At 40.2% G+C, this 27,754-nt stretch overlaps 1 protein-coding gene across 6 annotated transcripts in view; it reads left to right on the top strand.

The window, feature by feature from the left end:
• The window catches only part of ELAVL4 (ELAV like RNA binding protein 4), an 84,288-nt gene that overhangs the window by 7,441 nt on the left and 49,093 nt on the right, over positions 1-27,754 (top strand). The window contains exon 1 of one of the 6 annotated variants that reach the window (XM_064455126.1): positions 11,281-11,412. The exons of 1 other annotated variant lie outside the window; for it this stretch is intronic. In XM_064455126.1, the coding sequence (XP_064311196.1) occupies positions 11,296-11,412 (117 nt within the window). In that variant the 5' untranslated portion in view covers positions 11,281-11,295. Of the gene's footprint in view, positions 1-11,280; positions 11,413-13,849; positions 14,133-14,642; positions 14,907-15,163; positions 15,287-27,754 lie in introns of those variants that run through there. 4 more of the 6 variants (XM_064455123.1, XM_064455125.1, XM_064455121.1 and 1 more) reach the window with 4 other exon arrangements.

Raw genomic sequence — 27,754 nt, 5'->3', positions numbered from 1 at the left:
GAAAAGCCTTAATGTGAGCTCATCCCTTAGAAGGGAATTGCACAGCAGCAAAACTGAATGTTGAAACCTTAGAGAAGCATTGTTTCCACAGGACAAGGTTCCTGCTAGCTGCCTTGATATGTGGGAGATTTTCTCCCATGCTATGGTAAGAGATAAAGCGCTTTGTATACACTTATTGACATCCTAGGTAGCATCTCATAATCCAGGCAATTTACTTTTCAGTTCAGTCAAGATGCGTGGTGTTTGTTGGTGTTTGCAGTGCTAGCCTTTCTGTTAATGTACTCATTGTTGAACTTAACTGCTTTAAGGAAAACATCAGCTTTAATTATGTCTTGGAAGAGTCATTCAAATATCTCTCCTTGTGACTTTTCTCTCGCTCAGTGCTCTGTACGACGGTTTGTACTTGGCTCACAGGAGCTCTTCTCAGGCTGTCGTGTAAGCAGAGAGCTTGTGGCAGCACCAGGACTGCTCTCTGCATCTGTACTTTGACATGGTGGCAGCCAGATGAAATAAATACAATAGATGAAAGTGGTCAAGGAATCAAAGATGGAAAGAGATTGGTAGAGAAGGAAAAAATGGCAGTTCTGAAGCTAGTAGCACATGGAGCAGATGTGTTTAGGTGGTTTGTTTTGCTTTTCCCATTCTCAGGAGGGAGCATGGTATTTGACCAGAAAGGCAGATTCTGGAAGAATGGTGAGCCTAGAAAAAAAGGACTAAACCTGAACTTGCAGAAAGATGTCTAGGACATGACAGTGCTGGGATGTACCCTTAATGTCTTGTAGTCCCTCTGACCTGCAACCTGTAGGTTTCTCCTGCAGTAGTCAGCTAAGGGATCTCAGAGTCCCGAGTAAGACTTATGTGTAGGTAGGAGGAACCTGCAGGTATGTCCACAAGGCAGTGTATAGTAGCTTGTCTTAGCAGCTGTGTGATACAGAGGAAGGATCCAAAGATCAAAAGCAACAAATACTGTATATTTGCAGTGCAACTCCATGTCATGCTGGGCACTTCCCAGTCCATCAAGTACTTTACATTGACTGTGAGTAATGTCAGGAGGCTTTATTCTTTCCCATGATCTGTGAAGCCTCTCTTCTTCCCAGTAAGTCAGAGTCCTGTGATATCTTAACACTGACAGGACAGCCAAATTTCCCACTTCACCAGTCAGACCTTAGGAGGAAGAGAAGTTGCCACTCCACGTTTGCCGCAGCTGGCAATGTGACTGGAGGGGCGAGAAACTTGCTTTCCAGCCCAGATATCTTCCTCTGGCAGCAGAAAGGAGAGAAACCAATGCCAGACTTCTCTCCTCTTGTCCTCTGCCGCTATGTGGGGGAAGATATTAAGGTCAGCCCCAGGCTCCGTGTGCTGTGACAGCGTAGGTTGTTCCCTTTACACAGATGGTCTAGCTAATGAGAGCACATTGCTGAACAGAGTTCTGAATCAGGGTTATTAACACCCAGAACTAACTACCTTTTATGGAACCATGTAGTTAAAAGTAATCTGTAATACTAGGATGCTGCATGTAGTACTGACACCCACTTCTTGAATCTGTGTGCATGTCAGTGTGTCTGATCGCTTTTACCCTACAGAAGTTTGACTGTCAAAAATCCCAACCCTATACTTGAGAGGTGTACTATTGGAGATTACAGCTGGAGGTATGCAACCTGTTGTCTGTTTTTTCCATCCACTTTCTCAAGGGTGAAGTGATCTCCTTAAAAAGGGGTGAAGTGATCTCCTTAAAAAGTGAAAGGCTGGTTTTTTTCCCCGCTCTATGCCCTAGTCCTGAGTGAGCTTAAATGGAGCACCTGGGCCAGAGGTGGTGGAGGTGGCTGCAGGTGGGACTGGTCAGGGTATTTGAGACCCAGGAGCACACCTGGCAGTGGCACAGCCCTAGGTCTTCCTCCTTGCTTGACTCCCTGAATCTAATGCTGCTCTCTGCAGATCATTCTACTGGAAATCTGTTTGAAATTTTGCCAGGTTATGTTGCTTATGTAGCACTGAACAATGCATTTGGGATCCTCTTGTGGTATGGGACTGTCATCGGCTGATGTGCTTTTTTTCTACTTTCTGTTAACCTGTCAGCTCTGATGCTCAGCAGTCATGCTTTAACAGAATGGTTAGGCTGAGTTTGTGGACAGGATAGGAAAGTGCTGATGAGCAAATTGGGTACACGGGAGCATCTGGCCTGTCCATCTTAATCTGAACCTTACAAGCAGTCTCTTGTGTGGCAGTTGTGAAGGTTTTTTTTTCTGGTTTTTTAAATAGCAGAATAAAGTAAAGCCTTTATTAATCTTGATTGCAGTGTTTTTGAAATTATTTCTATCAGGGCCTTGTTGGAAGCATTTGGAGCAAGATATTGCTGTGTACACTTAGAGGTTGTTTTTTCCCAACATTCATTTTTAATATCTGGTCTTATTTTGGTTTGCATAGTTAATGTGGCTGTATGTGTGAGATGGTTTTTTCTTCATTCATTTCTTAAAAGCTTATGAAACATGTGCAATAGCGTCAAGTTTTGACAGATTTTTTTTTTAATAAATTACTGTTATGATCTTATGATTCAGAAGGAAAGGTTGGCCCTGCTTTCCACATGGAACAGCAAGTGATGAGATTCAGGATGTTCATTACTTGAGGAAATTTTGCATCTGTCAGCAACATGTGCAGAACTGCAGTCTTTATCCTGGAAGTTTTTGTAGTCTGTGGTGGTGTGGGCGCAAGCCATGTGTATGGAGGCTCTTAATGGAGCCTTGAACTTACTACGTCCTGATGCCAGTGGAAAGAGCAAAATAAAATGTTTGTTGTTTATAAAGTAATCTGGGTTGCTGAGGAGCATTCTGTGCCAGTAGGAGTTTCCTGAGCTTCAAAGTCTTCATGCCCTAGCATATAGCAGTTGAGAATTCACAAACACAGGAATAGATAAAGCCATGTTATTGTTCACTAGCCTGGGATAATCTCCGAACCAGCTGAAGAGGGTGGCTCTGAACAGATGATGCCACCTAAATAATGTTGACCATCTTCCAGTTAACCAGTGTGGGCAGTGGGAATAAATAGCTAAGAGTTTCTTTGTGTCTTAAATGTAAATAGTGCCATTAACCTAAAAGGTCATGAACTGAAATTTCCAGTACTAAACCACATCATTATGTGGGGCTCACCTATACTATCTGGTATTTTGACAGAAGGAAAAATATAATCCAAGCAATAGAGACTGAAGGAAATAACGTGGGGGAAGAGATAGTACAGGCGTGCTGTAGGGATTTTTCCAGTTGTTGCCAGCAGTTGAAATTTTCTTTGTAAAGTGTTCCACAGCATCACAGATCTCTGGTTTTCATTTACCCACAGAAGTGGGACCTCAACCATAGCAGAATAAAATCTAGACTCTTATTTGACACCATTTAAAAAAGTAAATACGTTATTTGCTCACTAGGTGTATGTTGGTTATCTGTGCTCTCTTGAAACATTTTTGAAGTGATTTTTTTTTTTTACTTGATACATGCTCCTGTAGGCATTGGGGCTATGGAAAATGTTAAAAATAGAGGACTGTTTCATTTATTAGGTGAGTTTAAAGTTCCTTCATTGTTCGATGTCAGAAGAACAATTAAGTTTTATCTGAGCAGAGCAGGGTGTCCCTAGATGCAGGTTACAGCGCATCCAGTGATACTATTAAAAGAAAGATCGTTTGTTGTTGCATTGGGGAATCCTTATAAAACATCAGGAAAACTGCCTGGAAGAATATAAATGTGTTCAAGCAATGGAGTGAAATACTCTTAAACTGCAGGGTGATGGCCTGTAGCTGGATAGGTTTTCAGAGTAGCTGTTTTGATGTGATTGTTGCTTTTCCCAACAGTCATAAATTGGATGTACTGGAACCCTTTTTTTCATGAGGCTTCTGCTGTTCCGAGTTATGGTCCAGAATCAAAGCTTCTGTTGTTAAAGAGAGAGCATCTAGCTTAGAGTTCATGAAATAAACCTTGGTGGGATTTTTCTTTTGATAAGATGCATACATGGCTTACGTGCTTCCAGAGGTGTTAGGCTTTTCCCATTTATAGACCAACATAGTCTCGCAAGGTTTGCTTTGTGTAGCTGTTACAGGTACATTTCGTGTTGGCGTTGTGTGTTGGTCTGTGATCTGCTTCCCTGGACTGTCTGAAGCTTGCCTGCCTTGAATAGCTACCCACACGTAACAACTCTGGGTTATACCATGGTGGTAAGAGCCCCCAGGGTGACTGAAGTTTAGGTGGACTTGCATCTAGGTGAGCATCAACTAAAGACCATCTGCCTTGGTCACCTGGTCAACCCAGGGTGGGATTGATCTGACAAAAGATGGACTTTTCACATGAGCTAGGCTCTGTTTGGTGGTCACTGGAGATCTGCTTAACACATAGCGAAGTCAAAAGCATGATTTATGTTGCTTTGAAAGAGATTCCTATATTCTGATAGATGAATTGTGCCTTGGAAGTGACCATTTCCCATAACTAACTGTACAGGGGGGTTTGGAGAGACTAAATCCCCTACAGACGTGTGAAGTAGATTCATCCATGCTGCCCCAGGACCAGTAGAGCTCATCCTGTCACATACAGTTTTGTCCATAGATGGGGGCGGGGGGGAAGCAGCCTGGCTACTGCTTCACCTCTCTTTTACCTGCCTATTGAGTTAAAAGTCAGTGTGAATTAGTAAAGAAGACATATAACCTGTGGCTGTGGAAGAGGCAGTTCAGAGCAGAAGTAAACTTCTCCAGCTCAGCTGTACAGATGCCTTGAAACCCAAGCATTGAATATGTATTGTTTAGTACTTGTAACTGAAGTCATGTGTTAGGAAGTTTAGCCTTCAAACAATTTTTATAGCTACTAACATATTTTGAAGGGCTTTTTTTTTCTTTTAAAAGTGCTAAAAACACGCGTTGTTCTTCATCTGCCCTACTCTAAAGGAAGCTAAGAGTCGTCTCTTAACATATATCTGATACTTTGTAAAGAGGAGTTTAAAGAAAGCCATAAATGCACATGGAAATCTGTAAGAATTGGGTAGGAAAACATTAGGGTTTCATGAACAGAGTTGTCCAGGTCCCAAGACACTAGTTCCATAAACTGTAGAGAGCGAGAAAAGGAGCCACAGATAATTTTTATAGTTGCATTTCTTTAGCTCCTTTCTACTTGTGTCGGTACGGAGGGTTCAGAGTTAGCATCGGTCCTTTCTTAAATATTGCATCTGTTTTTTCTGCCTTTTACCATCTCTCTATTCTACCTTCTTTGTTCTCCTTATTGTTATGAAATTGTCATTTCTGTAATCTAAATTGTACACTGAAGAGTGGTATGAGCCATGTTCCTGAGGGAGCTGTTTATCCCTGAGTTTTGGGATACCATATTTAACCATTATTTCTCAAGGAGTAGAATAAAATAGATGTACGCAGGAAGCTTTTCAAGTCCTGAGACTTGCAAATGCAAGCATAAGCTTTGGAGCATGAGTCAAGCTTTATTTATTTAGTTAAGCCATTTTAAGCTCTCTTCTCTCCCTTTAAGCGCCCTGGGTTTGTGGATAGTTGCATGGTAGGGTTGACCCCGAGGTGATTTTGAGTTGTTTTTTTTAGATATATATATATCTGAAATTGTAGTACTTATTTACATTCTGCCTACTGTTACTAAAATACTCTATGTAAGTGCCAGCTGTTATCTAACGAGAAGTAATTGGGACAATTAATAGCTCTTGACACTTCTTATTGTCTTTATTCTCTTTTGTATCTTCCCTGGTTCTGCATACTTCTTGTGTAATTGCAAGTTGCAGGAGATATAACCCTTCTGCAGGCTGCTCTTTGGTTTCCTTTGATTCCTGCTATACCTCTCTTCTGATCCAGCCACCTCACACTCTCCCCCAGATCTTTTTCTGATTGCTGTCTCAAAGCTTGGAAACATCAGCGCATTAATCGCCCTTTCAGGTTTTTATCTTTGTTCTTGTTATTGATATTATTTGGCCTGAGTGCAAGGCGTATAGCACACCTTATTACAGATTGGTTTAAAGCAAATCCATCAACTCCTCTAAAATTAGGCAATGCTGGTTGAAAGACCCTATTCACATTTTTTATGAGGGTTTTTTGTGCTCATACATAGGCACATTAAAAATGGCTGAACTCATGTAAATCTCCCTGGAAAGTCTAGACTTCTTCAGTGTCTAGGTCCTTTCATTATTTACAAGTAAATACATTTTAAAAATGCAGTCATAAATCTTTGAAAACATCTTCATTTGTGCTCAGATTGAAACTTTGCTAACTGTATTATACAAAATTGACAGCAATGTAGAAATGTTTTAACTCTCTCTGTATGTAGGGTTGAATCCTGGTTGTAGTGGTAGGAAAGCAAACTGTAGAATTTAGGATGTCTGATGTTGAATAGAACTTTTAATATCTCTAAATTTAAAAGGAAGAAAACAAAATCAGGGGACTGAAAACATTGAAACGTATATTCCTGAGCCAAAAATAAAAACTGGGAAAGAGAAAAAGAATTGTTGGTATCTCTTATTGCTGTACTAACATGTTTACCTAGCATATATGCCTTTTGCTTTCAGTCTTGCAGCAGTGATTGTGGGTTCTTTAAAATATATTGAAAATTGCCAGGCAAGATGTACTGTGTGACTGAGTGGATGTTGTGTTTTGCAAAGCATTAGTTAGGAGCAGGGAAGAGAAGTGTGGAGCCAGGTGCCAAGGACATTGGTGGCCTTCGGACGCGCTGGGGAAGTGCTGAATCATCTTCTCCAATCCCTTCTTGCGTTGTAGCAGAGATGCTAGCCCACCTCCCTGGTTGGCCTGTACCCTGACATTCACAGGGAAGCTTTGAGGTTATTCACTGATATACATGCATGCCTAAATCTGCGTGGATGCCCAGCTTTCAGTTTTGAAAATGAGGATGTGGTTACTGTCACTAAGACTTCTCATGCTATCAGAGCTATTTACTTGTATTCATTTTGTTACCTCTGTGCTCTGGTGCGCCCTGGAGAGTTTTGTTCCAGTCTCCCAGTGTTCAAACATAAGTATCCACAGTGGGATTTGCAAATACACATCTTTCAAAAATTGGTGTGTGATACTTAGAGCAGCTATGCAGCATCCAAATTACACATCTCATAAGGCATGAAAAAGAAAGTGGGCAAGCAACATTAAATAGCATATTTGTGCAAAAGCAGCTGAAGTGTGATTTATGTGGGAACTGTGACTACTTAAGCTTCATGTATCTAAATTCCTCATTTAGGGTTGTAAGTATATAGGAAGGGGTTTTATCTAGTTGCATCTAGTGTCTCTTCATTCCAGACCTCTTTAAGGAGCTAGATCTCTACTCGTTTGGTTTTTTTTCTTCTTCTTTCTGGGCACAGATCAAAAAGGTGATAACTTTTCCATATAGATCCGTGGCATATTTAAGCTCCCCAGCATCAGGAGGAATCTCAGTGCGCCAGAGAGTACATTGCATCAGCAGCAGAGTTTGTACAGCTTGCTGGTGGGGTCCTCAGCAGGGGCTGAAGAGGAGGCAGGGGCAGGTTCCTGTGTTTCCAAGAGGATCCATCAAATCAAAGAAACTAGTAAAAGCTCCAAACCATGTCAGTCATCTTTCACCTACTATTTCCTCAAAAACTGTGTGGTATTTCAGCCTTCTTTTTGTGGGTAGTGTTCAATTATCATGACTGTTACATATTTTGTAGTGAAACCTTAAATTTTACTCTGTTTCTCAAATGTATGAATTCACTAACCCGAAAGAGCGTTTGCGTGAAGAACGTTTTAGGTGTCACACAATGTTACAGCCTCAGCCACCCGCTCCTGCTTGATTTCAACAGGGCAGTTGGTAGGATGTTCTATTTTGCTGGTGTGTTTTTGTTTTTAAACTATTCAGCTGCTATTTAGCTGATTATTTTTAAACTATTTAGCTACTAATGGTAGCCTAAAAAACCCCTTTTGTTGTTATTTTTATATACACTTGATAGTAAGCTTTTAAAAAAAAGTGGGGGAGAAAAACCCTACTGTATGGGTAAATAACCTGTTTAGCCATCATTTTTCCCTCTACCCTGGTCTGTCCCATCTCCTGCACACATGTACAGAAAAGGGCAGTGTGCTTAATTGGTCTAATTATTTTTTTTTTTTGTCCTCTCTCACAAAGTCTGGCTTTGGGTTAGGTGCCATGAACAGTTTGGCCTTAGCTTTTCCACCTGTTTGTTACTTTCAGCATCACTCAATTGTATGTTTAGCTTTTCACATCTTGTCATTTCATGGATGGTTTAAAAATAGTTCGTTTCTTCTATCCGTGTACATTTGTGAGGGGTTTGCACCCCTTCAAGTTCCCTTTTTCTCCTATTGCTCTTTTTTAGTTAGTCATGCAGTGAATTTGCCAGTGGTACAGGTGGTGGAGGGTATTTTGTATTATTTTGAGATATGCTGATGAAAAGGCTATGTATGAGCTCAGTGTTGTTAAAGATTGTGTTGATGTGATACCTTGAACTAGAGACGGTTTCCACAGAGGTTCTTGAATTACTGCATAGGGCAAACCCTAGCGCTTGCATTGTGTAATGTCCTGTCCCAGCCCCCTTGTCTCCTATTAAATCATTTTGTAGTTCAAATCCATCTCTTAGTCTCACTTGTATCTCCTTTGTTCCTCATCCACCTGCACCCTCCCATCTGTCAAACAACAAAATACTCTGATCAGAATTAAATACTAACTTTGATAGGAACGTCTTGGAAAAGAACACAGTTCTAGGCATAAGCATTTAGTCCTCTGGAAGAGTGGAAAATGAGGTGATGGAAAATGCCAGGTTGTAGTTCACAGGCAGCAGCATTTAAATGGTTTGCTATAATCATGTTAGGATAGAATTAAACTGAGTTCTTTATTTTGTGCTGCAGTGAAATAAGGCTGTTACTGACCATTTTCTCCTCCCTCTTGCTTTGATGATTAGCGTGAAAACTCAAGCAGCAAAAATTACAGGAGTTCTGTAGTGGTACACAGAGAAACTGGTGTGAGAGGGTCTGAGTTGGAGTTTTATATCCTTGCACATGAGAGCTCTGGTGCTTCCCTAATAGACTGAAAATGAGACCACTGCTGCTTTATAAGAGGTCTGTTCCAGCCACATTGCTCTACAGCTTGGCAGATGGTGGCATGTGAATGGTTTCATATTGATTGGATGGATTTGCCTCAGGGTAAGAGGAGTGTGGGTCCTTAAAGATGCACTTCTAGATTTTTTCCTTTTATTTGGAAAAAAAAGTAGTATATTTATAAAACAAATCTCTTTAAATTGGAGGAGTGTGTCGTAATCAAGGCACTGAAGTTACCTGTAAATAAAAAGTCCTTAAATAGATTATCACAAAGACCAAAAAATGAAGAATACTTATTTACTAAATGATTATGTTTTTACATTAGAAGAAAGTGACACTTTTAATTAGTGTTCAAGGCATATGGTGAATGAGAAAATAAGCTTATTTCATGCAAACAGAAATCGATGCAAATAACCTTTCTCCTCATATAAAAAGGGATGACTTGAAACTCAATACATATTCAAGAAGGTTAAGTCGTTACTGCATCACTTTAATATTAGTTAAAGGCCAACAAAGAAAATCACTACTCTGCATATACTTAGTCAGCAAGGATTGCTATAAATGAAAGAATTAGGTGACGGTACTTTGTAGGTGATAAATCTGGAGAAGCCCTTGTCCATATAATGCATTTATTCTTTAACCTCAGCAAGTAACCTTTTGGGTTCTGCCCTAGCACAGGTAGTTGCTAGAGATGCCTTAATTCTCCAGCGATTCATCCCAGCTGGTAAAGACATTTTGTGATGCTATTTGTTTATTGTTCTTTCTCACCTCTGTTTTGTGCTTCAGTCTTGTAAATGTTGTTTGCAAGTCCTTTGGTATGAAATGACTTTTCAAATGTGTTTGTACAGCACCTAACACAGAGATCCCAATATCATTCAAGCCTCTGGGTGTTGCTGTAGAGCATTGAGTGAAATAGTATTTTTTTATAGTAATGGAAGTATTCCTTGAGGTATTTGACCTTAAAGTGAAGAAAAAAAAGAACTTGAATAACTTGCAGATGTAGGAATGGGGACAGTTTGGTGACTTGGGTGCTGTTGAAAACTGGATCCTTTCTGTGTATTTAAGTCTTGTGCTCTGATGTGTGCAACAGTGGCTTCATAAATTAATTTAAGCCAAAATACGTCATAGCTGTATCTTACCAAGTTGTCTTCAAAATTGCTTGAAGGTATAGTTCATATTTTCTAACACTGTACCCACATGTGAATTACTTATGTGCTGAATTTTGTGTTTTCATGAAAGAACACTGGTGTGCCGAACTTAATGCTAATTTTGTTTCTTTTGCAGTGCAGACCATTTCTGTGCGTATGCTTTTCCTTTTAATTACACTTTGTTCTCAGAACTGATTTGATTTTATCATTAGTTAATTTTTGCTGAATGGAATCCTCCTGAATCAATTTTAAGGTCCCTTTGAAAAAAAAATCAATGGTAAAAGTTAAGTGATTTTTAGGGTTTTTGTGTGGGGGCTTGGTTCTGGGGAGGAAAACGGCGCAGAATATTTTTTTTTTTCCTCCTGCCTGATACGTGTCGGGGGGATTTTTGCTGTATATCACAACCAGCAGCTATTCCAAGAAAAATCTTTAAGATGGTTACTTGAATCTGTGTACACTGACCACCTGGTGGTTATGGAGTGAACTGTTACTTTAAAGAATAGTTTAAACAACAGCCATGTTTGGGGCAGGCTAATCTTGCAAAGAGAGCAGTACATATAACAGGAGTCTACAGTGTGATAAGGGGAAAATTCAGCTCACTGACTAGATGTTTTAATGTGCGAACTCTAGGGAAATAACATATTGACTATTCTGTTGTGCGCAAGAAAATTGAAGAACCCTTTGCAGACAGAGGGCTTGCAAAGGATTCTTTCTGTTTCTCTTAACCAAAATCTGTGGCAAGATGTTTGAAATCAGCAGGACGCTTAATGCTGCTTTGTTAAATAATGAGGTAATATTTTGTCACTTTTTCTGGGCAGCATCTGTTTTTTTTCTCCTTTTTCATATGCTTGTGAAGGATTGAGTTTAATTTTATGAAAGTCAGATTTTTTAAAAAAAATCATTCTTCAATTATTATTTTTTCCTTTTGATGCTTTTGGAGAATTGGGTTGTCTTTTATTTGCGGTTTCAATCGGCTGCTGTTGCCTAGGACATTATGCCACGTAAGGCTTCTAAACTGCACAGAGTAGGTAGTTATTAACGCTGAATTGGCTTCTGGTATAGTCCATCTGGGCTCTGTATGAGAGAGCTTGCTAGCGGCTACTGATGCTAAGATACCCGCAACCTTTGGGATGTATGCGTGGTGGAGAGGGGCTCAGTGATATGAGATCACTTCTTTTAAGGGAAACTGTCATTAATGAGTCAAGAAACTGCTCATTTATGGTAAGGAGGGGGGGGGGGGGCTGGGAAACAACCCTGTGATTTCATTTTGATATTGGATTAGCTGTTTAAGACAAGTTTCTTTTTGTGGGGATGGAAGATTGCATTAAAAATATGCTTTGCTCAGGGGCTTGCTGGGCTGATGCTGGAGAGACTGTATTGAGAATCTGATGCTTTACGAATGTCACAACCGTGATGCGGTGGTCAGTCCCTTACCCTGAAAGATAATGGTACTATTGGAAACACGAGAATAAGGTTGACTTTTTCAACAATAGGATTCTGCCTTTGTCTTTACAGAGAGAGGCCTCTGAGGACGTTTGAGCATTTGTTTTAGTGTTCCTCAGAAAGACTGTGTGTGTGGGGTGCTTTTTGGGAAAGCGGTCAGTGTGCAGAGTACCTGGATTTATAGACGGATAAGATAGCTAATTTTTGTAGAGGAGCAGCGTGCAATTATTGTTTCAGAAAAATGGCTGAATCTTTTGATATGCATAACGAATTTATAGTAACGAAGTAGGCTGAAGTTGAAAAGACTTAAAAATAATTTCTGGATGCCTTCTTCGGTGTTATTAACCCCTGAAGAGACCTTAAGTAAAAATTTGCATTACAAATCTAACTTTAATATTCGATTTATATTTGCACAAGAATGTATGATAATATACTAGCTCTGTAGCATTTTGATGCCTATGTGTTCAGCCTAATAGGTCACTTAAATGTTTGTGTTAGGAAATCTTACCTTACAAGCTAGTTTAATCTTTACTAGTTTTTACCAAGCTACAAATGTGCTCAAAAAGATGCACGGTGAGAGAAATCTTCTGCAGCCTTTACATTGTTCATATTTTAATTGAATTCAGGGCTCACTCCACAAATAGATTGTATTATGTCTTTTAAATGCAATTTTTCTCCTTGCTTGGTCTGTTTGTAGCTAGATTTTAGAAGCTTACTGTATTTCATATGTTTTATTGGTGTGTTTAGTCTCTGTGTGTTTGAGCGTGTCTATGGCTTAAAGAAATTTAAAATGTACAGAATATCAGTTCAGAGCTTAGCAATTTGGAGGGCGTACCTGTACTTAAAGAAATAAAACTTTAGCACCATGATTATCTGATTATGCTTTTTTGAAGATGGATTTGGTCGTTTGTAGCCAGATTTTCTTTCTCTAGGACGAGCTAAGTGCGCTTATAACATGGCCCATTCTAGCTTTCTCTGTTTCTAGCTCTTACATTTAAGAATGCTTGCAATGCCACTGAATTTTTAAAACATACATTTGGCTGTTGAAATGAATGTGTGAATGGTAAAATGAAGTGATTCCTACGTATGTTAATAGAGTAACACTCAGTAGCTTTAGTTGAGATGAACATAAATTCAAGGTTAGTTGCAATTACAGGATGCCATGCCTTGTTACTTTGGCCAAAACGGGCTTTAGGAAAAGAACTCCAAGGAAGAGAAAGAAATGAATGCTTCCTAACTTGTGAGAATTTTTAATAACTTGCCATGGTTGGGAGAGGGTAAAATATTGCTGTTTGGAAGTGAAGTTTTGTTAGTTTGACGGTGGCAGTGAGGAGAGGATTAATGAATGTGCATTGTTAAGTTAAGCACATTCCTCTCTAAGGCTGGGGGGGGGCGGGGGGGGGGGGGATTTCTTTTAAATGCCCAAAGTTTGCTGGTTTATTTCCTGTAGAGCTGAAGAATATTGAAGCAAGGTGGTGAAATAATTCTGAAATACTACTGTCGTTTGGGGGGAGCGCCCTGATAAATAGGTGTCTGCTGTGCCTTAGCGTCGAGTGGCAGCAATATCAAATCCGCTTCTAAAAATATGTATTTAAAAAACCAAAACTTTACAGAGCCAAAGGAAGGAGAGATGGGTTAGTTATTAAAATCAATAGTACCTGAAAATAAATGCAGCTTTAAATGCATGTCAAAGTGCTTTTGTTGTGCCTTTAAGCCTAGAGGCAGATCATTAAATATGCATTTCTCCGGAAAGCAACTGTCGAAAAAGATAAGGTAGTTAAAATACGCCGGACCTGGGAGCCGGGCGTGCAGGAGGTAAGAAGATGTAGGCACTGAAGCATGGCCGAGGTATGACATCGCCGCGGCCCAGGGCTCCTGCGCCGGTGGGGTGGGAAGAGGTAGGGGGTGGGGAGAAGAAGGAAAAAAAAAAAAAAAGTAATAAAAAAATACGGGGATGCGTGTTGTTTCTTCAACCGGGCCTTAATTACTAGATACAAGCAGCAGTTCAGAAATCTGGTCTCTGTTGTTGTAGAGGTCACCGAATCATTAACATTGTCAATCTGGCAGCGGCTAATTTCAATAGCACCTGATGTCGCAACGCCTCCCCGCGCGGCGGCGGCCAATCAGCGCGCGCCCGCCGCTGACAGATGGTCCCATAAATGGATGTAAAGGGGCGCCGCCGGCAGGCAGTTCCAGCAGGGCCCCGCGCCGCGCCGCGCCGCTCCGCCCGCCGCCGCCGCCGCCGCCGCCGCCGCCGCCGCCGGGGGCTGCCGCTCGGGGACGGCCGGACCCGCCTCGCGGACTCTGACAGCAGAGACAGAATAGCCAGTATTATTACTATTACTATTAATTATTATTCTCGCTGCACAAACGTCTAGCACTGTGCTTTGTGGATCTTTAAAAAAATAATAATAAAAATAATTCCCTGAAACCTTAGCAAATCTGTAGAAGAGTTGAAGCCTTTCAAGACCCAATATTTGCCATTAAGAATGGTTATGGTAGGTATTAGTAGATTTAAAATCTGATTGTAGCGGGTTTATATAGAGGTAGATATAGAAGCTAACATACAGATTTTCCCCGAATCTGCATCATTCTCAGTCTGTGTTTTCACATGAATTTAGTTTTCTGCTACTGATTTGTTTGTACATGATCTCTCCCTTCCCCCCCTTTCTCTTCCCCCCCCTCTTTCATATTTAATGTGCGTGTATCCTTTAATAAAGGATGTACTTTGTCATTTTAAGGTAATTGCGGTTCTCTGAGAATAAAGAAAAAAAGCTCATTTCTAATGCGAGGCTGGTATGTGGCTAACTGAAATGCAAAAGGAAGAAGAGGCTTTTTTTTTTTTAAGTGGTGAAGGGGGGGAGTTAATTTCCACATTGACATTTTGGAGGTACAAATGCAGAGCAAAATCCTGGGGGGGGGGGGGGGGGAGGGGGGGAGGGTGGTAAAAAAAAAAGCCTCGAGATTGGTAATTTTCTTTTGGTGGACTGCGCAATAGGTATGGTAATTTTAAAAGAGGGTGATTTATATGAGCTTCAGTAAATGCTGCATATTGTATTTCAAAGAGTTTCCTGTCATGACCTCATAAAAAGAGGAGGAGGCTTGTATGTGTTGCAGTGCCTAGTATATGTCGATTTTGTTGCATCGTTGGGCAGCAGCGCTGTAAGAAGGAATGTCAGCTTTTACATAACGCTCTTTTTGCTTTTGACTCTGTGAGGGGCTGTAAGGGTCCATCTTTGTGATCACAGATGGAGTGGAATGGCTTGAAAATGGTAAGTGAACGGGGAGAGCCTGCTCGTGGGGTTTTGTCTCGCTTCTCGTGTGCCTCGCGAATTTCTTTTGTTTGGGGTGGTGGATTGTGAGTCATAAAATAAAATTAGAGAGCCTTGTTTATTCTTTTGTGGGATATGTCTGCCTGTGTGCCTGTGCATATCTATCTATATATCTGTTTAATGTATCTAACTGTGATGGCACTTCACGGCGTTTCCATTGAACGTTGCATTTCAGTCGAGCGAGGATGGTCTCTGCTGACAGTCACGGTGTCGTTGTACCGCGTGTGCCTGGCGCATCAGGCAGCCGATGATGCCTTTTAATCTCCGTTTGTATTACACCAGCCTTAAATACAAACCTAATAATCGCTTCTAAAATTCAGGTATTGCGTTTCCTATGGAGCCGGTGCTGTAGAAGATGGATGGATGGGTGGATGGATGGATGGATGGATGGAAGGGTGTGTGGGTTTTGTGTCGGGGTGGGGGCTGGGGGGGGAGCCTCGTTGTTTTGTGCTTTTTTAAATGCTGGGAGAAGTCAAAGCCATTTATGTGAAAAATAGTATTTCTATTTTTAGACCATATTCTCCTGGCAGAGGAGCCCGGACGTGCTCGTCTCGTCCCCTCTTTTGTGCTTTCCTTACAGATTGTGCAAAATGGCATGATCAAATACAACTGCCGGGGACTCTGGGCTGCGCCGAGCGGGGCGACCCGGGGTGGGGGCTGGGACCGAACCCGCACAATACCCATCCCTCCTGCCAGCCCCACGGGATGCTGGGGGGCGGGGGTGGGGGTGACACCCCCCCTTTCCCCTTATTTTAACGTTTTGCAGACTTTTGCCGCGGATATTTATTATAACCGGGGAAACAAAGCGACGGTCTTTTCCCATTCTTACAGGATTGTCTTTGTCTAGCTGCTTGTTTTGATGGGTGTAAAACAAATAAGATTAGACTGAGCAGCCGAACTGAAAGCGATAGCTGGGAGGAAAAGCCAATGAAAGGTTGCCGGGGAAACGAGCATAGGGGAAGCTGAGTGGGGGAGCAGGTGGCAATCATGTGGGAATACTGCAAACAGTGTAAAAAAAAAAAAAAAATTCTAAAAAAAAAAAACCAGGGGCTATCTCGATTATCTCTGCTGTTCTTTGTGGCAGTCACAACTTTAATTATTCTTTATAAATAGGTGTTAATTACATTTCTGGCTCAGGCTTACAGTGATTTCTAGAAATCTGGTTTTAAGCATCTGTTCTTTCTCTTCTGCAAAAGAGGGTTATCTTTTTTTCTCCTTCCCCCTCCCTGCTGTGAAATTGTACGTGCAAAAAAATTGCAAGGAATCCTGTGAGGCAGTATAAAAAAAAAAATGTAAATTATATTGAATGAAGTTGACAGAGGTATAATAGTGAACTCCCACAGCTGATAGCTTCTGCAAATCATTTCTTAGAATTTTCCAGCAAATGTCCCTATGAGAACAGTAGGTAGAATGAATTTACCCTAAGCAGTGATTTTGTGTTAAGTGATATTGGTATTTTTACAAAATCAGATGGTTATATGGCAGAATAATCAGTTCAGGGGAGTTCACATTATCCTAGGGTTTATGCACTGAACAGAATTTACAAAAATAATTAGATTATTCTTCTCTTCGTCTCCAGCCCCACCTTTAGCCACAGCCTATTCTGTATCTGCTGGAGCAATATCCACTTCCAACGTCAGGTTCCTTGTGGCAACTTTACTTTTTAAACTGCAGCTGAATATTTTGCTAATTGCGGCGGTCTGTTATTGTAGTGGCAAACAATAATGGGAATTAGCAGAAGTGCATCTTTAAACAAGGCTATTGGTGCTAGAAGTGTTAAAAAAGCGTAGTAGACTAGTAAGTGATAGACGGTAGCGTAAAAGATATAAAAATGTGGTTGCCCAGAAAATGCTCATCTATCACACATCAGGAGGCACAAGAGAAGCAAAGCAAGAATATAGAACACGCCTTTCTTTCTGTCTTCAGATTTTCAGATATTTTTACACTCTTCTCTCTGGTGCAGGATTACTTTGAATGCAAATTCAAGCAGGAATGGTAGTGCTTAGTTTAAATATGAATAAAAAGAAATTAAATCCCCCTTTTAATTTGCTTTGTTTTAAGTATTGCTTCTGCTGCAATCCTTTCTGTGAAGAAGTAATTGAATGGCCCTCTGAAAACTGCACTGCTTTACAGTGGGGGGGGGGAATCTTGAGGGGGTGTGTGTGTGCATGTGTAAAATTCTGTATTTTACAGTCTTGAGTGTGCAGAGATGTATTCTGACATGCATTGTAGTTGTACGTGAGAGTAAAATAATTTTTCTTCTATCCAAAACAGAGATACTGTGTTCTAAATCTAACTTAGTCATGACAATAAATAAGGGTGCCTTTTATTATACACAGCTGCATTGTTTGTTTTAAGAGTCATCAGCTAGTAGTTACATTTTCATTTTCTGTTCAATTTGGTGTTTCTACAAAGATTTAAAAAGAATGTAATCCTTGTTTTATGGTGCACGTGTTCCTGCCCTGATCTTCCTCTTTTCTTTGTTTTAAGATTATATTAATGAATACAGCCTGCATGTACATAGTGACATTTTCTTTTTGCCTATAAAAGAATGCATTGTAGATCTTCATATAGAAAAATAGCTATTAAGTTAGTGAAATTTAATTCAGACTGCTACGGATAATACAAAAAGATTAAAACCTCTTTTTGTTCAGACAAAAAGATGGAGAAAATGTAGTTGTCTTTAGACATGACAATTATTTTTTAAAAAAAATTTATTGACTTGGTGAACTACTAGTCAGAAAGGATGCAATTTTACAATTGGGTATTGATGCAAGGTGAATACCAGCCATCACTTTAAAATCCTATCCCCATGTACTCTACTAATCAAGTTCCCATGTTAGATACAGGGATGCCTCTCCACTGTTGACTGGCTTGGTTGCCTCCTTTGCTTTCTTCCTCTTTATTAATTTTACCTTTTTGAGCTCTCTCAAAGTGAGCCCGAGCTGTTGTGACAAAGGATGGTTACAACGAGCTAGAAGGGGTATACTTAAAAATCCCGTTTGGAATAGTCTTCATCATCTTTATTTGGCCCTGTTAAATATTTTGACTCTATTGAAAGAAAATCTGGTTGTGTTAATCTTACATATATTTAATGTATTAATTTTTCTGAAATATCTTCTGGGTTACAATGAATTTTTTCCTCAACCTTCCTACTTGGTATGCTGGGAGTGTACTAATTAAATGCAGGTTATTTTCTGTGTGTAATTGTCATACTGTTGGTATATAACCTAGAGCCACTTCACACCCCGAGGTTTTTCAAAAGAAATAAAGTATGATTGCCTCCCATGTTCTGGCAGGGGAATTTTTTGTTTTCTTTGGGAACTTGCACTTTCAAAATAATTTCAGCAAACACCCCAGGCAAGAAATGGGCAGTGGCAGAGAATATTATAGCAAGAGGGAGAGAGATGCAGATAACTTGACAAATCCACTTGTCTGTTTTGGCAATCTGTGTCCACTAGACAACTCATTTACATGCCTGGACACATTAAAATGTACATTTGTTTGTCTGTGGGACAGCTGACTGGATACAGTCCGATGCACTGGCAAATACTGCAATGCAGTATTTTTTCAATGTCATTGGGGTTTTTGGGGAGAAGTGGGCGCAAACAGTCTTTTTGCAAGTGAGGCGATGTTAAAAAGCATGGTACCTCTGTAAAGGATAGGCCAGATATAGCAAAAATTTGCTAATCTGATGGAAAGTCACCCCTCCCCCATTGCACTCCTCTCCCTCTCTTGCTCTTTTTCTTTTTCCTTTGAGTAGGATAGAGGAAGAGATGGGTATGCATGTATTTTTATGTGTGTGTTCATGCATGTGTATCTTCCCTTCTCATTTGAATGGATGCTAAGGAAAATGCTGGCATTTGTATGAGAAGGCAAAGGGTGTTCGTCCAATATAATACTTTCCAATTGCTTGTGTAAATGTCCAGTTACCAGCAGCGTAGGACTTCCAAGAACTCTAAAAGCAATGCACACTTTTCATTTTCTGAAGAATTTTGTGAAGAGAAGGAATTGAATCGTTTCAATTCAACAAGTACAAGAGATTTAATCCTAATAAAAATAGTGTTTAGTGTGGACCTGCACCTCGCCTTAGCCTCTGCACTTAAGTACATTTAACCATTTGAGATAATGTGAAGTGAAAATGTTGGAGAAACAGATATTCAAAGGCTGTTTGCTTGCTTGCTTTTTCCCTTCAAATGATCAATCTTTACTTTTAAAATACTGGAATATTTTACGTGCAGGGGGCTTTTGTAGGTCACTAGCTTTACAGCAAGAAGAAGGAGGGAGGGAGAAAAGGTCTCAATGTGTCAGAGGCAGTAATTGTCTAAAATTAGCCATCTAGAAAAGGCAGGGAAGGCTTGGAGGAAAGAGAAGGAGGCACAAATATGTGAAACAGCACTGTGCTAGTCGGGGAGATAATGAGTGACAAATCTGAACTGGTGCAGTGGTGTGATGCCCATTAATTTCTCAGAACCTTGACTTTGCAGGTTTGTTACTCTGTTGTTCACACCTTTAATTATAACCAGGTTTGGATGATAGCTTGGGGCACTGAAGATGAGACCTTTTGTTTGTTGTTTACTTATTTAAGTATTCAGACAGAGTTTGCAATAGCATTGGAACATCAGTGTTAGAAATTAAATACTTTCAGATGAGCTTGCAATAAGAATGTGGTTACTTTTTGCAACTATCTACTATTGTCTTATTTGTAGCATTTACATTGCTTGCATAAATTCATTAAGAATTAGCTCAATACAACCGTTGTTAGGTTGATCTTTATTTTCTGTGACTATAATCTGTTTTCCCTAACTGTTTCGGAGCTCCTAAGGCGTTATCGCTTCTTTAGGGCCCCAAAAAGTAGGGAGGAAGCTAAGAGTCTGTCTTACAATTTTTCTACCTTTGATTGTGTCTTATGTGAGGACTTCAATCTCAATGAATAAAAAAATCTGTAAAAGTCAGGAAGGTAATGCGAACCAGTTAGGAATTGTTAATTAAATGGGACAAAAAGACAGAATTTTAAGGAAAAAATAATGAGAAAAAAAAGATAGGTAAACCTTTATGTGTCCTCTCTGGAAATGGTTTAGTTGCACAGTAAAATACAAGCCTGGCTTTGACAATATTTAAAGTCATGATGTATATAAAATTCTGTAGTATGCCTTTGTTGCTAAGGCACATGCAGTTGCGTCAGCGATGCTGTTGTGATGGGAAATTATATGTCCTTGAATTCTGGGCGGGGGGGGGAATACTTAGTTTCATTTATTTTGTTCTCTTAATATTAAAACTTCTTGTTGCTGTAAAAGCTCTTATACGTTTTGGTTGGTATTTTCCCCAGTCTGGAACTGTGCCCCAGTGTTTCAGAGTCAGGGTGGTAGCATATCTGATGGCTTTTGAGCATTCAGAACTCTTGGAGGTAAAGGCGATATGATAATGTGTGTTTGTTTCAAAACAGACGCAGATGACTATGGGAGGTGGTTCTGTCATTCGCAGTGCTTCAAGAAGGTTCCATGCGTAATGCGTCTCTGTCCACGTAAGTGATTTTTGGTGTTGGCAGAGGGCAGCAACGCCACTGGAGCCTTTCCAGTAGCATAAGTCCTTCAGATCCAGCCACTCCGCTGTGTTACCCGGGTGCGTTCACCAAGCTGTGGAAGGGAAACCAAACAGCTTCCTCTAGTTTTCGCTTCCTGAGGGATGGTTGGTGAGAACGTCCCATCTGACCCTCTATGTAGAGACCAAAAGATTGCTGCTGGCGCAGGTAACTGCAGTGTGCGTGGGCCCTGTGTGTTGGCCTATAACTGTATGTGTCTGGGGTAGCCAATTGTTCTTCCGAGCACTGGGAAGTATTTACTTGCAGGTTGAGTGCTGTTGAAAAGTTTTTGTAGGGACTTGAAGGTTGAAGGAAGCTTGTCCTCCTTATTTTTTCTCCCCTTATTTATTTTCTGTTATTGCATGCTGGAAAACTAGCAAAGACAACAATACTCACAATTTATAATTTAAGGTAGATCTGACTCCTCTTGTAGTATTATGTCTAATTTCCCAGCAAGGACGTTGAATTCCAGGAAGCGACTCTGTCCCCTTGTCTCTCTTGGTACAGATCGAGGCAGTTGCCAGAAGTCCCTGTTTCTCTACTGCTATTAAAAGCAATATTGATACTTGTAACTTTGAGAATTATTATTGCTAAACTTCCTCAGAAGGTTTCACATTGGGGATTTCTTTGTTTTGTAAGTGGATTAATTTAAAATCTTGGTTTCTATGATGTGCTTACAGTGTGTGGAAGTCATCCTGTTCATAGTAGTTCTGGTTTGAGAGGATTGTAGTAAACCACACGTGCAAAATACTAATGAACCTTTTTGATTTGAATGCTAATGTGGGGAAGAGGCCATGCCTTTTCTCAGTCTTTCTAAGCTGACATGTAGACTCCCATAGCCATCAGCAACTTGATGTTAGATAATATAAAATTCATGACTCAACAGCATGAAAAAACCCATGCTTAAGTCGCTACACTGTTGTGAAGTCTTAACATGTTCTGCATTTGGGATCAGAGATATTTGGGGATATTGGGGGGGGGTTACTTGATGGAAGGGTTTTATAAATGTGCCTGTTAATTGCTGTACTTGTATTCATTTTCTACTGGTCATTCTTGATCTTTGAATGGTCGTCAGTGATTTTTTGTTTTGTTTTGTTTTACTATGTGCAGAAGAGCTTGTGGGCAAAGGCTCATCCTGTTATTTCTGTAGAGCAGAAGGCATAGTCACGACACCATAGCAGTAATAATGCATGTAAACAAATGCTCCTTAAATAAAAATAGTTCTAATACTGTTCCCTGTATATCTTTGTTCCAAATGAAGTTACTGGCAGTAGATGAGTAGGGGGAAGTTGATTTTTAGCAGAAAGCGTGTGCCAGCTATACTGTGGCAATGTTGCTGTCGATTCCCTTCCTGTGAGAGCAGCTGTTCAAGGAATTAATCTCTTTGCTTGATGCAGAGGGTCCTGAAAAATTCAATGCGCAGCTACGGTGGTGGCTGCAGCCATTTTTAGTGTGACCGTTGATGGGAACTAACTCAATGATCTAGCACAGTAGCATATTGTTCTTTAGACTGACTGGGCCAGGACAAAATTACCATTCTGCATTTCGTGTGCTCTGTGAGAGATTCCGGCATGCACCTCAGAGTTTGACATTGTGTTTGATAATTTATAGAGCACAGTTTATATTTAACTGTAGACACACTAATCCAGGGGAAAAGAGTAGTATATTTTTAGAATCCTTTTTTTATTGTCTGTGCTTGTCATGACCCAACTACAGAAAGAAGTGTTCACAAACGTAGATGCTCACTGGGGTAGAAATTGTTGAGTTTAATTTCCATTGTTAGTCTTTGCTATATGCAAAAATGAATTTGTGTGATGTTCTTTGTGGTTATCAAGAAGATTTGCAGCTGTACATAGCCATTATGGCCGCTGCAGGAGCCATGTTCTCCTCTAGCGTTTTGACACCAGTCTGGACTAGGATACCTAGGCTGAATGCCCCAGTGGTCAGGGATGCTTAGGTGATATATTAGTTTTAATAACGACACAGTGTCACTTCTGTCAGAGTTCTCCTTCTTTGAGGTGAAACACATGGATGGAGTAGATCCAGCTTGAAGGGTCTCCCTGTGACTGCTTGGTATTATAAGAGAAAGCTAGCCAAGAGGAAGGGCAGTGAGTTGGTTATTTTGACTCTTTCAAAGCTCAAGTGAGCTGTTCTTACATGTTTAGGCTGTTAAGTAAGACACTTCTGCCTGGTAACCTCTAATAATACTGCTGTTTTCCCTGTTGCCTGTTGACATCTCAGCAAAATGTAATACGTGGGACTGCCGGGGTGGCCTGGGTCCCACCCTGTCCACAAGTGCCTGTATCTGAGCAGGGGCTGAGGTCAGCAGGGCTCCTGCTGGGGTGCATTAGCAGAATTGTGTTTTAACCAGGAGAATGTTATCCATGAGGTCTGGTCACTTTTTTTAAGAGGAGTTTCAACAGATTTTTGATTTCTTGGTGTTCAGGGTATGTTCATCTAATTGAATAAGAATGTAGTGAATTTGAATATGATTTCATCTGGAAATTTTAGGAAGCATCTTAGTAGTTGGAATAAAGAAGGTGTTTGATTTGGCCTGTGGCATGTTTCCCTTCCTTAGTACAGAGATTAATAGTTTGTCCAGGATAAACTGTTAAGATCTGTTAGCCTGACTTGTGACAGATACATGCATATGTACTTGATATTTTGTCTTTTAATAATATATTATTAATCAATAATCTATGGTAACGGGTCTTTGAGTTTAGCATAGATGCTCTTATGCATGAGGTGGTTTGAATTTAAATATTGCTGAGATGTATATCCCATACATGACATTAAAACGTACTCTCATTTAAGCCATTGTGTAGGTATTTATTTTGTGAGACTGTGAGAGTAAACAGCTACCTCTACATACTAGATCATTTCTGATCACTTTTCCACCAGAAATTTCACAAGTCTTCAACTTGATCTGTTCATGACCTTTAAGGTGGTGATGGCCGTATTACTTTGGAGTATTTAATTTTAACTTTGTCTACCAGAGGTATGTTATAGAAGGAAGAACGCCTGTATTTCATGAAAAGATTATTTCTGTAAGGAATATTAGTGTGGTACAGGGCTGTATGCTTACAAGTGAATTGTAGAAAAGCTGTAAATTTCCTATTACTAATCCAGTTCAGTTTTAGAAGAAATATGCTGTTACTTTACAGTAAAGTAACATTTCTAATGATGGAGATAGAAATTACTATGTTCGTCTAAGTCCTATTTTGGGGACTATCTCTCTTAAACCTGCAAGCAGCAGTATCCATAGAGATGATGTTGCCAGCAGTCAAGATGAACACATGTTGATTAGTATTTCCTAATTGCACTTACCAGTGTGTCTTCATTAAGGTCCTGTTGAGGACAGAGCCTTAAAATGTCTTGGTTGTGGCATGCATTTTGCTAAGCCATCCATTCCTGCCTAATATAAGCCTGTCTTTGCATGAAAAATGTATGGGCAACATTTTCAGAAGAACTACTTATGGCTTAGGAGCTGAAATCTTATTGCAGTGAACATTAATGAATCTTAAATCACTTCTGGGCTTCTGAAAATTGTAGCTTTTGTTTCTAGAACTTCAGCAGAAATAAAAGCAGTGGGGAGCTGGATGTTCCCAGGCTTCATAGAGAGCCTGCTCTGTCCTTGCTTTGCTTTGCCTTCTAGTAAGTAGATGTTTTTAGGTTTTGGTATGGCTTGTAATACAGCTTTTGCTGTCTAAACTCTCAGGTTGCAAATGATTCTAGATTATTTTCTTAAAGGGAAAAATCAAGTGGAGTTGTGACAGGTCTACAGCAGCTGAAGACTTGCAGCTGTCTGCTTCTTATATGAACATGTACGTATCTGTGGGAATCTGTGTGTCAGTACCCAGTGCAACAAACGTATTCCCAAGTCAGTAATATAATTGAGTTATGTATTAGTAATATATAACTCATAACATAGTAATCTAAACAAGTAGGTAGTGATTAGGAAACAAAACTCTGAGCTAAAAATAAAATTTAGTAAATAACCAAAAATACAAAAAAGACTTTCAATTTCCTTAGTTTTTATTTCAGTATAATTTTAGGCTGTGTGTCCTTTAGACTGAGGATCTATGTTAGATGTTGGTCTCTGCTGTGCTCTTGTATTATTATTATCTAGTATCCAGGCTTTTGAGACACCTTCTTCAATCTTTCAGGGTTTGCTTCATATACTTAATGTTTTTGGTGGTGTTTCTTTTTTTATCATCCTGCTAGCACAAATTTTAAATATGGTTTCTGTTAGTCACTGCCTCTTTTTCAAGAGGGGTGAGGCAGTGACTAGGAGACCTCTTGCCTTTGTGATATCTGCCAAATAAAATGCAATCCATGGAGAAAGAGGATGTTTTCATCAAATTTTGGCTTGGAGCATCAATCAAAGAAAGATCTCATCTTATTTTTGAGATTGTTTTTTTCAGACTCATTTAGCCTTCATATGCATCTTGAAAGAACAAGTAGATCCAGATGAAAAGCCAGGAGGGAATAAGGAGCAATCCAGAATGACAAAATAAACAAAATACAGCCCTTGTAAAATTGTAGGTACAGAGTTGCCTGGTGTGAATTTGGCAGAAGTAGAAGGGTGATTGAAGAGGAAATAGATTTTTTCCTTCAGAAAGCAGAGCCCGACCGTGTTGCCTTTGGGTCTGAAGACCTTACAGACCTTTGAGTGGAGGTGGCTGCTGACCCCTGGGGACACGGGTGGGCAGGAGCCATTGATGGCTGCGTCCCAGCACCGAAGTAGGGCACCTTCCTACCACCGGCCTTTGTTAAGGTCTGTGGCATATGGGGCACGAGGTTGTAAGGGTTTTTAACTTGAGCTAATTCTGTTACCTACCTAAGAGACTGGGGATACATCCATTTTCCTCTGTGTGTTTTTGAGGATGGCTTTCTCCAAAGCTGTGTTCTAGAGTGGTGGTTGAATGCTGTGAAATCACGCCTCTGTTCTCCCCTGTCTTCATATGTAAATTACACTTAATGGCAGAAATTATTACAAATAAACTCTGGTGAAACCAGTGTCAAGGGGATAGCTGCCTGGCTTTCTAGAAGTCAGTTAGTCTTAGTGAAAATGATGACCCTGATACAGAGATAGTAGAAACTTCTGTGACCACCACCTATTATACTAGTTTTCCTCAGTTACCATTTTGTGAGTGCTGTGGAGCATGTTTGCTGTAGACTTTCATAAGGTGTTTGGAGAACACCGAAGAACAGAGCCAGACATCTCTGAGGTTGCAAACATGCATAGTTTCTCCATAGTCTGCAAGAGGTGAGGCTGGAAAAAATGAGCGAAAACGAAGCCAGGTAGAAGTTCATAAAGAACCTCAAAAACTGTGAGTTGAGATAGTACATATGATAGAGCTATAACTATATTCTTGTTCTGGAAGCATGGGGAGTTTTGTCCTTTAAAATGAGCAGTGCAACACTTCTATTGTGCTTCCCAGAAATCACTGTGCATAGGGTGCTTGTCCATCCGTCTACTCCCCAGTCTTGTGTGTGTTTTCTGGGCTTTGAGTTGTGCTGAGCTATATGGTAATTGTAGCTCTCCTCTAATTTCCGACCACCAGAGTCCCTGCAGGAAGAGTGAGAGACCATGTGAAGTGTGTGATATGATGCCTTTGTTCCTATCTTTTGCGTGGTTATTGGACATGTGGTTCTGAGGGTGGTTTCCCCTACTGATAACTTAGTAGTTATTGATGTTGAAGTAGGCGTGACTTATTTTGGTGTCTTGGTTTTTTCCCCCCACTTATTCCCTTTTGTCCTTGAGATCAAATGCAAAACTATAGAGCTCATACTTCATGGGAACAGAGGACCTGTATCTGAAATTCTTAAAAAAAAAAAAAAAAAAAGGCAGTTTGGTGCATCATTATGCTGGTTTGCTTTTTGAAAAAGTTGGTCGGAGTGCTGACCTTATCACTGGGCCAGGTTTGAGGATATGGTGTTGTTTTACAGAGCTGTCACAGCTTGCTGCGCAACTTCAGCAGTTTGCCTAGATACTTTTCTTGTCCCTGCCCTTACTACCCATTTGTACAGCATCTAGTGCAGCTTGGTGCTGGTATCAGTAATATCCTTCAGGCACTGCTGTGATAAAAAGTAATATTGTCAATAAACTTTGCATTCATTTCGCTGCAGATTGGGGACAGACTATTTTGTTTTAGCATATTCACGCAAAAGCCTATAATGGACTAGAACAGGATAAATTTAGCTATTAAAGAAAATAATTTTCTCCTTTATTTGAACTGAAGCTTGCTTCTTGAAATGAATGCATTTGTTGTCTTCTCCATTTGGATCACTTGTGTGCTCTGTACAATTATTGTGGCATCCATAAATGTGAACTTCCTGAAAATGTTTGAATGCCATTTCAACCTGAATGGAGTGCACGCTGAAACCAAGATTTTTGTAACAAGACTGTATCCCTGCCACAAGAGCCAGAGCCTGCCAGTTTTCTGAGCTGAGACTTTTGGCTATATTTAAAATATTAAATATGACTTTTACTTGAACGGAAGGAAAAGATGGAGCATGTAAAAGTGCATATGACTGGGGAGCATTTCAAAATATGGAGGGTTAGATAACGATTTGTTTCTGGGATATTGGATTTGCCTCCAGGCAGATTTACTCAAAAGCTTCATTCTCTTCCTTTATTTCATGTTCATGATGTATTTATTAGGTAAATAATAGGAAAGTCTAGTTGTGCAGTACACAAGCTTTAATAAAAATGTAATTGACAGTGAAATTTGACAGCTGTGTTACAGGAGGAAGTCTGTGCTGGAGCTGCACATAGTGCATCATTTGCCTCTCCTAAGGTCACTTTAGAAAGGAGCCCACATACTGTGTATGTGAGGTTCAGGTGCACCTACTTCTCTTTCTGGCTGGAGTTGTGCTTTTTTTGAACCAATGAATACTTAAAATCAGGGGTTTTTTAATGCTCCTGTGGAAAGACATGATCGGTCCTGAAGATTTTATGATCCAGTGCCTCATTCTGCAAAAATGCAGAGATGTGCTTAATCCCTGCAGTGGCTGCATCTGAAAGTGGCGTGGGGGCATGCAGCTGCGGATCCACGGCTGAGGGACCTGGTCTTGGATGTATATGTATGTTCCGCTCCATACCTATGCACTGACCTTCTGCCTTCGGCGTGACTGTTCACATACAGATAGCAGATGGGGAGGGGTGTGGATGGATCAGTGGGGCAGCTCCTGTAAATTGGGT

This window comes from Phalacrocorax carbo, chromosome 6 (genome assembly GCF_963921805.1).
Source record: "Phalacrocorax carbo chromosome 6, bPhaCar2.1, whole genome shotgun sequence".
Lineage (NCBI taxonomy): Eukaryota > Metazoa > Chordata > Aves > Suliformes > Phalacrocoracidae > Phalacrocorax > Phalacrocorax carbo.
Note: the sequence above shows the minus strand (reverse complement) of the source record. Positions and strands in the feature narration are given on the sequence as shown.